Raw genomic sequence first — 13,323 nt, forward strand, 5'->3', positions numbered from 1 at the left:
AGGACTGTACTCTAGCCTCAAAAAACTTTGGGGGCACTGACATGGCTGGATACAGTGCTTACAGTCCCACCTGGCCCTGGGAGGAGGGATAGGGGAGACACAGAGGCCACCCCATGGCACCCCCGTCTTCGGGAGCCCACACTAGCTAGTACCCAGCTTTGTCATGGCTCTGCAGGAGGCCTCGCTGGGTCCTCCACTTCCCAGTTTTCAACCCATCTGAGCCTCCTCAGTACCCCCAAAGTCCCAAGACCACAATTACCTATCTCCCTCCTGTCTTACATTCAAACACAACTTCTCTTAGGTGTTGGAGAAAAAGCACTTCCTTTAAAATCGCTTACATCATAAATGACTGGGCCCCCGACCTATTTCAAGGTGTTCCTATCTTCTGATGTTTCAAGGCAACTTTCAAGTGGCCGTTCCTATAAAGGTTAAAGAAGTGGCAGCTTATAGACGGAAGGACACCTGGGGCCAGGGGCACCAGGCCTGCGGGACGCCTGCCACCTCCACCCCTCCGCACCCATTCTCTTCCCTCCACCCACAAGTTTTCTAAAGCTACAAAGGATTTGGGGCTGTGGGGTTGGGGGTCTTTGGTTTTTGTTTTGCAGTTTTCCCACACACACACAATACTGTGGGCCTCAGCATGAGACAGGACACAGTTGTGTGAGGAGGCAAGGCAGAGGGGCCATGTGAAAACCAGGGACTTTGGAGGTTGTACTGAAAACCTTTAGGGTTTCAGTTACAGCATCAAATCCAATTCCGTACAAAGGCGATTGCACTGGTGTGTGTTGTGGATATGAAAGAAAGAGAGGTCCTCCATCAAGTAGAAATGTCAGGCACTTTTCTTCCCCTGCTCACCCCATTAGAGATCCCAATAAATTGTGCACCCTCCCCCTGAAATGGAGAGGTCAAGACGAGAGATACTGCCCAACGCAGGCATCTCCCCAACTGTCACACCTGTCATATCCTGAAACCTGGGAAATGACCCTTCTGAGATCTGGTCCCACACCCCCTCCAACATTCCCCATAAAGATATTTTTAAAGAAACTGTTACGTGTGTCCGTGTGGTAAACACACATACAGGCTGTCACTTCTTAAATACCCTCCCCCTAAAATCAATTCAGGACATATCAACCTTAAACTACGATGTTTTGTCATACTGCAAATAAATTACTTCAGTGCTCAAATCAAAACCTTCTATTCAATAAGAAACAAAGCTGACACACGGTAGCAATTCTCAGAAAGAAAAGCACCTGTAAGCCCGAAGCAGGGCCACAGCTGTAGGGAGACCTGGGTGCTGCCTGGGAAGATAGAAACTACAGGCAGAGACTGTTGCACAAGCTGACGCAGATAGGGACAGGCTAAAACAAAACAAAACAAAACAAAAGACCCAGCTCAGGGTGCAGGGAGAGGTGCAGAGACAAAGCTGATGAGATAACCAGAGGAAGGAATGAGCCTGTGAAATACAGCAAACTAGGTCACTCCAGCACACAAGCTGGCCCGGGGGACGTTTCAGGCTGAGTCTCTTGGTTAATGCTAGCACTCTATGAACTAATCACCCTCCTGTGGGGAGCAAATGTTGAATGGTTCCACGGACCCTCCAGATCCGTGCAAATGGCCTCTGAGGAGCAGTGTTCCAGCACCACAGGGGCTAATGAGAGGGAAGGAGCATTTCCTGAGAACATATTTATGGGCCCTGCATTGTACTAAGTAGTCTTCATGGGCTCTCATTTAATCCTCCCTACAGTCCTGAGATAAGGTGCTAGTCTTATCCTGTTTTATGGAGATGAGGCTGAGAATGGCCAGAGAATTTGCCCAAAACCAGACTCTAAGAAGCAGCGGAGCAGGATTTGCACTCGTGTCCTAGTGACCTCAGCGCCTACTCACTACTCAGAGCCACTCACTGCTGTGCTGTGTAAAACAACCAGCGATTGTTCCTCCCTGGCTGACTGAAGACTTGTTGATGGTTTCTTAAATCAATTTGGGGGTGGGGTGGGAGGTGAGGAGAGGTGAAATATGTAGCATTCTGCGTTTTTGCAACAAGAGCTTCAAAAAATCCATTTCCCACAGATTCAGACATGTTCTTCTCCACGGTACTGGCCCTGAATTCCCATAGGCAGTCCCCCTCAACCAAAGCTGCTTGAAAGCAACTGGAGTTGATGACAGCTACTGTTGACTTAATCCCAATTATGTGCCAGGCACCTCATAGACATCGTTGCATCCTTACAAGAATCCCACAAGGCAACAACTTCCATCTCCATCTCAACTCAGAAAGATTAAGGAACCTCTCCAGAGGCACACAGCTTGGAGTGGTTGGATGGGAGCCACCTTTCCATTACGGGTCATGGCCGCCTGATGCCTCTCCTATCTGGCCTCAGCAAATAGGTGATTTTCAAAGGCTTATCCTCAAGATGTGGTGTTACCCAAGAGACAGAATCTGAATCCTATAGTTAGTTAAACTATAGATGGTTTCTGAATCCTTCTGAAATCACTAGGAAAAACAGCACAAGACACAGAGCTGATTGCTGGAGATGTGGAATGAATCCGGTGTGTCACCAAATGACCCTGGCCTGTGGCATCCATTTGGATGTTACCCTTGGTCTGACTAGAATCAAAATAATCCATACACTGAATAAACATTTTTGTTTAGAAGTCAGGCAGGACCTAATGAAAGTTAGCCCAAGGGAAAAGTGGTTTCCTTCCCAAAGAAAGACAAGGCCATAACCAACATGAACCGAGAAAGAAGATTAGGTCAGCATCTCCCCCAGAGTCCACATATCCTTCTGCTTTTAGCTACGTATGAATTGGATTGCCCATGCCAGAAAAGGAATTCAAGGCAATTGCCTAGGACACCAGGCTTCCTGGTGGCCACCCAGAAGCAGTTCCTTCTTCAATTAAAAATATGGGTCCTCAGGGGGCTGTGGACTCCCTGATGATTCCTGGGAAATCTGGTAAGGATGAGAAGTATGAGGTTGAAGGTCTACCACTATGGGTGCAAGTTGATCAGCAATGTGACAGTCCCCCACTGGACCAATGCCTAAGCTGTCCCAGAGGAGAGAGGAGGAGAAGGAGAGAGATTGAAGGGGATTTAAGGAGATTTATTCGGGGAAAGGAAAGATTAAAGGGATTTATGGAGACCCAGCCAAAGAAAAACTCAACAAATTAACCCCTAAAATCCTCCCCTGAGGAGACACAAATGTCTACCTACCTACCAAGCCTAATTACTGTCCGTGCAGTGGCCAAGTTTGAATCAGAAATTTCTGCTTGAAACATCGTCCTTATTAGCCCCTCTGGGAACAAGCTCTCTACCCAAAAGAGCAATCTCCCAAATCCCACTGCACTAATCAATACGGACACTGGTTGTCCGTTATCTTTTTTCCCAATCAAGAAAAATGTTTGGCTTTTCTTCTTCAAATAGAGAACATCCTGTCAAAGAAAGGAGCAGTAAGAATGTTCACGTTTATTATTTGTCATGGCATATGTTTGGGCTTTAAGTCACCAAATTAAGTGGGAGAATTAAAGGTTACAGGCCCACCTGTCAAGGGGAGCCAGCTCTTCCTGTTGAGAACTCTAAAGGCAAAACCCAGCATTTTCACAGAAAGTTAAGTAGTTCTTCCAGCTGCTGAAATGTCCAGCCTATCACCACTTTCCCTCTGTGACCGAGGAGGAGGGGGCCCGTCAAAAGCCCCCCACCCCCCACCCCGGAAATAAACTCAGAGGGAAGGAAATTCACCTTGAAAAGCAGGCGCCCCTCCTGAGGGGTCCTAAAAGCCCAAAGGGTGTAAGCTTACCCAATAAACGGTTTCCAAGAACCTTCCCAAGTGTGGACAGCCCTGCTCTGCAGAAGCAGCAGGCACTTGGAAAATCCTTGAATAAAACTGACCCAGACCATCCAATGGCACCCTTCTTCCAACCCCAAATCCTTGGAGAATCTCATGTCCAACCACAGCAGTTCCTCTCTGCTGTCCCTTCCAAACATATCCAGAATCCAATCACTCCTCCTCACCTCTGTGGCTACTTCAGAGCCACCTGCCCCACACCTGGATCATCACAATAGCCTCCAAGAGGGTCTCCCCACGTCTGCCCTGGAGCCCACCGTCCATCTTCAACACAGCAAGTACAGTGATGATGGGAACACTTAAGTCAGATCAAGGTTCTCCTCTGCCCAAAACCCTCCAACGCCCCCCACATCTGTCAGAGCAAAGGCAAAGTCTACGGCCTCCAAAGGTTCTCCATGAATCCGATGTCCCCTCTGCCTTGCCCCCACTTCCTGACCCTGATGCCTCTCTTCTCTCGGCTCCTACCTTCCTCCCCTGACTGCCCACTTCCAGCCTCTCTGAATGCCAGACAAGCTTCCCACCAGGCCCTCATCCCTTGCTGTTCCTTCAGATGTCCCATGGCTCCTTTCGATGGCATTCAGATATGAGCCTCCCAGGGAGGCCATCCATGACCACCTGGCCTCAGGCTGCCATCGCCACCTCACGCCACAAAATCCCCCTGCCCTCCTTAGCTTTCCTCCTAACGTGTATATGGAACACCATCCTCTCCATCCGATTTACTTACCTTTGTCATCCCCTGGTCCTCCTACCTCCAGAAGGTAAGCTCCAAGAGGGCAGGCATTTTTGGTTGTTTGCTTGCAGCTGTGGGCCACCCCCCCCACAGTGCCTAGACTCTATCACACGTTCAATAGATTATCTTGTAATGTATGAGAGGCTGAATTTATATCCTGCCCCCTTCCAGAAAAAAAAAAAAAAAAAGAACTGAGAAGTACAAACTCCTGACAAATACCCCAGCTGGGACACCCTCAGGCAGAAATCTAGGGGCTTCCACCCCTAGGTTCCTCTTAGTAAAATTCTTTCAAATGCTTCACCCAGATTCTAAAATTCTGAGCAATCCCAGAATAAATACTATTAAATCAGCCGGTCAAATATACAACCACCTGAAGCAGCTTTGCGTTCTCCTCCTCCCCCCCACACACACATACCCCCCCCCCAAAAAAGGACTGTTGATTTTTTCCCCCAGGGCTTTCAGATAAATCAATCATCTGTGTACTCAACAGGTGTATTTACTGAGCAATTTCAGAATAAGGAGTTTAAGTATGATACTAGTGGGAAAGGACCGCGCTTGCCCCACAGATATTTCTATTTATACTCTTCCTAAAGCAGCACCCAGCAGGCACTCATTTAATGAAAAGGGGAACACACTATGCTATTGACATTAAGTGGGATAAGACTTCCTGTCCTGAGTTGTTTCACTTTGCTACTAGCATGAGCCCTAAAATGTTGCTTGCCACACACAGAAGGCTCGTAAAGAGCCACAGCAGGTACCTTCCTTGTTCAGGTGAGCCATAAAACCTCAGGGCTGTAAGGGTCCTTGAAAACCATCTTGTCTGTCCTGCCCCCCTGATGAGGAAGCTGTGACCCAGAGAGTGGTGTGGTCATTTGTCCAGACAGGCCACATAACCCATTAGTGGCTGAGCCAGACCTGAGAACCAGGCCCAAATCCTCCACGATGCCTAGTTCAGCCCCCTACAGACAGCAATTACTTCACCGTAAAATGTTCCGTCTATAAGAAAAGCATGTATTCACACCCTGCAGAGATGAAGATCTCTTTTCTAGGACATGCCATTTCCTATACTCCAGAGGAAAGGAGGTATATTGGGACAATCATTCTGTGTCATGCCAGGTACTGAGACCTTCTCTGTTCAGATGGCTTTCGTAGCATGGAAATTATAGAAGTGATTTCCAGGAGTCTGGGGGACTCCCTGGACACCGCACCCAAGCTCTCTTCCCATCTGTTATTCTTCTCCGAATGGCATATTATCTTTTTTTTTTTTAATTTCGGAAGTCATTGAGAGGTATCTCTGGAAAAGATGGTCTGAAGATGTCTCTGCAAATACGCTGACAGAAACGTTCACTACCCCTAATTTGTTGTTACACAACGTTTATGTGCTCTCACAACATGCCAAGGATCTGAAAACATGTCGTTAATTAATAAATAGTAATTAGGCCTTCCACCTAATTCAGAGCTGTGGTCAGGTTCTGCAATTCTCTTTCAAAGGGAGTTACCTGCAGCCCACCCAGCTGGGAGGTTTTCCCTGAGGCCTGACTCAGAGGCACATCAGCTAACCCAGGCCCAAAGCCCAGAGCCAGATCCTGTGCTCGGAGGCTGTCCCTGGCTTCCTTAATCTCCTTCCCACCCTCCAGGGACCGCCTTCTCACCCACCTGGCCCCCACCCTCTAGCAAGGCCCCTCTGATCACACAAACTATAGGACTCGACCCTTTGGCTTCGACAGTATGTGTTCTAGCCCTGCAGGGATATTGGCAGCCAGATATCGGATGACAAAGTTTGGCAAAGTGTGCTCCTCGGGCCCTTACGATGCTTTATTTTAAAAGCATTTTAACACTGTAAGATGACAGTCTGGCTCCTGGCAGGGCTTTCCTGCCTTCAGATCTTGAAGGCATATGGGGAAGGTGTGACAAACAAAATGACTTGGAGCTGCTGAGTACCTTGGAAATGAATCCCAATCTCGATTAGTGATGCCTTTGACTTACGCCGGGGGAGTTTTGTTACAAACAGGAGAGGGGTCCAGACTCCACGTCTACACAGACAGGACTGGAAGTGATCTCCCTACTTGAACTCAGGCCAAGGTCACTGGAGTTGGCCCAGGGTGAAAACAGGCATCCTGAACATCAGACCACTGCTAGAAAGTCCAAGCAGACCAAATAATGCTGATAATCCAAAAGCTTTGAAATGTTGCCATATTTAGATAACAGGTCACCCTCACCCCACAGTTATGTTTTCGTTGCACTAATATTAAAATTAGCTTTCCAAATACTAAAGTCAAATCAAATTATTAGAAACATTTGCTGTTACGTAACAGCATAGTGGCTCGACCCCAGATAGAGCCTGATGAGTTGTTCTGCCTAGATTTGAGTATCAGCTCTACCACTTAATAACAAGCTCACGTTTAGAGAGTCACTTAATCTCTCTGCTGCCTTACTTTTCCCATCTGCAATTGGGGATAATAGCAAAACCCACCTCCTAAGCTTATTAGGAGATAAAATACATGTAAGGCACTTAGAATAATGCCTGATACTTGGTATTCATTTAAGAAAGTCACCTATGATGACTATGATTGTGTCATTGAGTAAAAGCATTTTGATCACTTAATTATTTGTGTTGGACTGTTTTAGAACCCATGCCAGCACCACAGGGCCTCAGTGGGAAGCTTCTTTTCAAAGCATTATTTCCAAGGAGGAAGGCAAAGCTTTGGGTCCCCAACAGAGACCCATGCCCAAGTGCACCGGGCACCTGACCAGAGTCCAAGAGATTGTTCTGCAACAGCTCCACCGGTCTCTCTGGCACCAGAAGGCAAATCCCCATCTGTCCCCCAAGGGAAAGCTGCCCCGCAGTCACTCCCAAACAGCGTCTGCCATACAGCAGGAGCCACTCAATAAAGCCACAGCTCACTGAGCTTCAGCGGGCCAGGTTGCTGCAGAGGCACCGCTGCAGGGCTCTCCTGAAAAGCAAGAGGGGGAGACTGCTTCTTTCCACCTGGAGGCCGCAGACAGGGGGAACCCGAGCCAAGGGCTCAGGTGGGATAGTGCCATGCAAACTCCCACATGCTGAGGCTCCACTCTCCCATCCCCTCATCTGCAGCCACATAACCGGTCTCAGGATGACAAGCAAGGGCATGCTTCTTGTTTCTCCATAACTTGAGAGCATCTCCGCATGAAAACCCTAAATCCGAGTAAACCTCGGATAGTAATTCTCAAAAGTTTTGACCAAAACTCACCCCTTAACTGGCCATGCTGAAAGAGGCCGTCCCAACCCCGTCTTTATTAAAAAGGCTAAGTCCTTTCTGTTTTCATCCCAACGAAGACTGAAAGTCTATACCCACAGGTGCCCCCCCCCCCCCCAAAGAGCAGCGCACAACACCCGGAGACCCTTCTGAGCCTCGCCAACGGGTGTCTTCCTGGGAACAGGAGTGTGGCTGGAAAGGTGGCCTCTACAACTTCGCTCTGGGGGATCCACTGCAGATGTGAGGGTGGGGCTGAGGGGGAAATAAAAGACTGAAGAGCCAGGTGGACCCCAAGCCTGGGGGCAGAAGCCAACCTGCCATCTGAAAATGTGGTTCCGGGAAAGCAAACCAACCACAAAAAAAAAAAAAAAAAAGGAAAGGAAAGGAAAGGGAAGAAGGAGGAACACAGTGATTTATCTCACCAAACACCTCCTCTTTCTCTTCCCAGCCTAATCAACACCTCCATGAACCCCTGCAAAACGTTCAGTTCATGGAGCACAGGTGTGCGTGTCAGAGAATATATATACCGACAGATACTGATCACCAGCAGATGCCCATCCCGGGGGGGGGGGGGGGGGTAATAACTTGAACTTCAGACTCCCCCAGCAGACCTGACTCTCCCTCACTGTCAGCCTCCCTACCTAATCGGGGGCGCATCGGAACAACAAACCAACCAAAACCAAGTCAGGGGCAGAGAGGGAGCCGCGCCGCACCTGCTGGGAGCTCAGGCCGTGCGCTCGTCCAGCCTTCCCGGGAGCACAGACCCTCCCCGGAGCGCGCGGCGCGGCCCCGCCAAGTGGGCCTCGGCTCAGGGCAGGAGGGACGGAGCTGCCCGCACGCGCCCCCCAACACTGCGAAGAGTCGCTGGCACCCACCGTCGTGCCCGCACCCGTGCGTGCAGGTGTGGGCTGAGCCTACGCGATGGAAGGGCGGGGATGGGGGGCCCGAGCCCCACTTGCTCGCGGCCGTCTCCCTCCCGCACACCCGGTGCGCCCGGACACGCGGCGACGAGACGCGCGCCGCCGGGAGGCAAGAGGACCCACCACGCTCAGCCCACAGTCACGCGTGGGGGGAAGGAGTCGGGAGGGCGGCGGAGCCCGGGCAGGCGGGAAGTCGGCTCCCCTGCCCCGGCCCGGAGCGGCGCCCACCCGCGTCCGAGGCAGCCCTGTGCGCGGGGGCTCCGCGGGGCCGGGCGATGCGGGCGCGGGGGGCCCCACTTACGTTCCGAGGGTCTCCTTGAACTCGAAAATCTTCTTGATGTCTTCCGCTTGCTTTTTCCAGGAGGAGCTGCTCTCGCCGTTCTCCCGGGCCATGGCCGACGAGGGCGGCGGGGGCGCGGGGCGCGGGGCGCGGGGATGCTCGGGCGGGGGCCGGGGCCGGGGCCGGGGCCGGGGCTTCCTCTTCTGCAGTTTCCTCTTTCACTCTCGCCGCCGCCGCCGCGCGGTCCCTCCCCGGCTCGGGGCTGCTGGTCTCGGGCACAGACTTCCTGCCGCCGCCGCCGCTCCCCGGCTCCGCCGCCGCCGGCTGCCAGCCTCACTTTCTGCTACTTTCTTGCCTCCCTTCTCCGCCCTCCGCGCCGCCCGCCCCGCTCCCCTCCTCCGCCTCCGCCCCCTCCGCCCCCTCCTCCCGCGGGCTCCCCGCCCTCCCCGCGCGCCCCGGCCGCCTCCCGCCTTCGGGGATGTCCTGCGCCCCGGGAGCGCCGTGCACCGGCCGCGGCGACCGACCGCGGCGCGCCCCGGAGCCCAGGCGAGGGCAGGTGCGGGGCGCCCGGCAGGTGCGGGGCGCCCGGGGCGCGCGCGGGAGGCCCCAGCCCCCCGGGAGCCTTGCTGGCTGTGCGCTCGAGGCCCGGGGGCGCGAGGGCTTTCCCCCGGGCGGCGGGAGGGGGCGCCTCTGCCGTAGCGCTCGGCGGCCGCGGGGTGGGGGCGGGGGCGCGAGGCTGCGGGCCTCCGAGGTGGGGGCGGGGCGGGGGCCGCGGCCGGGGCGTCCCGGGGCGGGCGGGGCGGGCGGGGGCCGGTTGCTATGGCGACGGGAGGCGGCGGGGGGGGATGCGGGCGGAGGTGGGCGTTGACTCGGCCCCGCGGTGCCGGAGCTCCCGGAGCTCCCGGAGCCTGCCGGTCCCTCCCGACCGGGCGGCTGGAGCTAATTCGCATTGCACCAAAATCGGCGCTCGCGTCAAATTCTGGCCGGGGGAGGGGGCCTCGTGGCGAGGAGGACGCCTGGAGGCCTCGGGACGGGGGCGCGCAGGACGTGCTCGTCTTCCCTTTGGGAGCGGGTGCATGTGGGGACCGCGCCCCTCGGGCTGCCGGGATCCCCGCCTTCGCTCCCGCGCGGCACCCCCTGGCCAACCCCCCCCCCCGCCCTCTTCCCGCAGGAACCCAGAGACTTGGTGAAAAGTGAGCATCTGCCCCCACACCCCCCGTAGCCCTACCCGCAGCGGGCTTAGTGGGGTACCCCCTCAAAACATCCTGCCCTACTGGCTGGAGAAAGGAACCCAGAGTTCCCTCTGGCCTCCCATCTCGGAGATGCTCTTTGCCCACCCTTCTCCCCATGTCCACCTATCAGAGGGGGCCCCGCGTGCAGATCCCCGTCCCCGACCTGAAGGGACTACCTCTTGATTCAGGGGGGAAAAAAAATAAATAGTTTTTCTTGTATCCAGATTAAAGCTCGGCTCCGTAGGGCTCCTGGCCCCTCTGCTGAGTTGGGTAAACAGCCTTGTCTCTTGATTGTTGGTTGACACCTGCCCCATTTTCCCAGGACTGTTCCAATTTCACTGTAAAGGGGGAAAAAAATCTACTCCCTGAAAAGGAAACTTCATCCAGCATCTTCTTCCTGGGTCTGACAGGGTGGCTGCAGGCCACCTCCGGGAGGCCCTCTGGAACACCGCCAGCCCTCCACCCCCCTCTGACCCCCAGGAGGTCAGAAGATACCCTGGCCTGCCCATCCCTCCACACCTCCGCGCTGGTTTCCTGTCTTTCAGGAATTGTGAGCTTAAGGCTCTCCAGGCTAGGGAGAGCGAATTCGGTATTATTTGGCTGTTAGAAATGCAGACTAAACCCGACAAGCGCAACTTCCAGGACAGATTACTTTAGGGAGGCAAGAAGTTGGGGCACATCACCAAAGTGGGAGGCAAACAAGCACTCGTTTCAAAAAGAACTGGGTTTGAGGAACTACAATATCTTTTAATCAAAGGTTCAGTGATATGAAGACTTAGAACTGGGCATAACCAAGTGGCTAGTTGACACCCTTCCATGCCCTACTATAAGCATCTTCTTCCCTCCTTCTGTTCCTCCCACTCTCCTTCTTACTCAGTTCTTTCCTCTCCATTTTACCCTTGCTCCAGCCTAAGGATCAGGCTCCAGAGCTCCTGAAAATAACTCTCAGTCTGAACTTTTGTCCCCAGAACTAAGGAAAGGATTTTGCTCTCTATCAAAGAGAGACAGTTGTCCAGAAGGAGCAAAAGGGAAGGGGGAGCAGGGAAGGGCGGCCTGTGGTTCTATGGCTGTGGCTTTACCTACCAGCCTGTAAGGTCCATGAGGTCAAGGAACACATTGCCTTTTGCACCACTGTATGCCCAGCACCTAGCATGGTAACTCACACAGAGTAACTGATGGATGAATGGGCATAAGAAGGATAAAGAAATGAAATAGAATCAAGACAACTATTTGATATTTGTTGTACTGATGGGGAGGCTATAGAGACTCTTTTTTTCTCTTCCAAACTTTGTAATGATGTTCATTCAGTATTATCAAGTCATGCTCAGCTGGACTAGGTCCCAGAGAAAAGGCACAAGCATTTAATGCGGAGCTGAAGAGGCCAGACCCAAAAGAACAGATCCCACAGGAGGTAGAAATGCCAAAAACTAATTGTGTGGCTCTACTTGGTCATTTCTCCCTTACTGAACTTCATGTAAATAAAATAAATATCCTCATCCTAGAAATTGCAATGGAAAACAAAACCCACCATTTCCTAAGAATGGTTACACCTTAGACTGTACGCTGCCTAATTCTGTTCACTTGAAGGCCGCACTTGGACTATGTTTTCTAGTAACTGACCATTTCCTCCAGCCTGCCATGTTTTTCTAGAGGGACAGGTGGTGGTTGCCAGGCTCATGATCCTACCCCACCTCCACTGTCCATCGATTGTTATCTATCCATCAAAAGCTATCTGTTCCCCCCAACAATTCCACTCTAGAAAGCTCTGTCACATATTCTGGGTTACTAAAGTTAGATCTGTATTTTTTTAAAGCTCTTTTTAAAAAAATATTTATTTATTTGACAGAGAAAGAGAAAAAGCACAAGCAGGAGGAGGAGGGGTAGAGAGAGAGGGAGAAGATGGATAAAGAATCAGGGAGGCTTGCCAGCAGGGAGCCTGATGCAGGCCTAGATTTGGACCCTGGGATCGAGACTTGAGCCGAAGGCAGACAGTTAACTGACTAAGCCACCCCGGCACCCCTATATTTTCTTAAAACTTTTACAATTTTCCTTAAAGAGACCAAAGAAGAGGTTTTTTTCTTAAGGATTTTATTTATTTATTTGAGAGAGAGAACTTGAGTAGGGAGGAGGGGCAGAGGGAGAAGCAGACTTCCAACTGAGCAGGAAACCCATATGGGGCTCCATCCCAGGACCTGGAGATCATGACCTGAGCTAAACCCAGATGCTTAACCAACTGAGCCACCCAGGCACCCACCCCAGAGGTACTTTTAATAATGCATCATTAAAAAGCTACTAATATTATGCTCATCAACCTTTCTCCCACCAACCCTCCAGCCAATAGATTAGGCTTATGTGGCCCTGACTCAGAACTGGGCAGATGGTGTAAGGGAAATAAATACTGTCTAGAGCAGATTCATAGATTAAATCTGAAATTTTCAAAAAAAAATTTTTTTTAATCTGAAATATTCTAAATTACCCTATTCAGTTGTTCATACCTAAAGTGATAAGCCAGCAAGGCAAACTAGGGCAGTGGAAAGAACTAGAAATCCAGAAAACTAGATTTAGGGAGCAGGTCACTAAACACCTGACCTCCTTGGACCTGTAAAATGCAGGTTGTAGAAGGAAGAATGATACATAAACTCGATAATTTTTAGGACATGCAAATCAATGTTTTTTTTTCATTTGATGAAAAGCTTATCAAGAATATCATTAATCTTTGAAAACTTAAGAACTCTTTGGTCCAAAAATGTATTGATCAAAAATATTTTATTAGGTGACCTCCTATAGATGCACTCTACATGAAAAACTTAAATCTCAACAAGAAATATTGCAGAGAAAAGCATATCCTTCTTAAAAGTTGGGTGCTGGGATCCCTGGGTGGCGCAGCGGTTTGGCGCCTGCCTTTGGCCCAGGGCGCAATCCTAGAGACGCGGGATCGAATCCCACATCAGGCTCCCGGTGCATGGAGCCTGCTTCTCCCTCTGCCTATGTCTCTGCCTCTCTCTCTCTCTGTGACTATCATAAAAAAAAAAAAAAAAAAAAAAAAAAAGCTGGGTGCTATCCTCTTCATCGAAAGGATTGTTTGACAC

The 13,323-nt window shown here is 51.4% G+C and overlaps 1 protein-coding gene across 2 annotated transcripts in view; it reads right to left on the reverse strand.

The window, feature by feature from the left end:
- Positions 1 to 9,394, reverse strand: part of CAMK1D (calcium/calmodulin dependent protein kinase ID) — a 431,996-nt gene extending 422,602 nt beyond the window's left edge. The window contains exon 1 of one of the 2 annotated variants that reach the window (XM_025445547.3): positions 9,024 to 9,394. In XM_025445547.3, the coding sequence (XP_025301332.1) occupies positions 9,024 to 9,115 (92 nt within the window). In that variant the 5' untranslated portion in view covers positions 9,116 to 9,394. The remainder of the gene's footprint in view (positions 1 to 9,023) is intronic. The other variant, XM_025445546.3, reaches the window with a different exon arrangement.
- Between the last annotated feature and the right edge of the window lie 3,929 nt (positions 9,395 to 13,323).

Source organism: Canis lupus, chromosome 2 (assembly GCF_003254725.2).
Source record: "Canis lupus dingo isolate Sandy chromosome 2, ASM325472v2, whole genome shotgun sequence".
In the NCBI taxonomy this organism is placed as follows: Eukaryota; Metazoa; Chordata; class Mammalia; order Carnivora; family Canidae; genus Canis; species Canis lupus.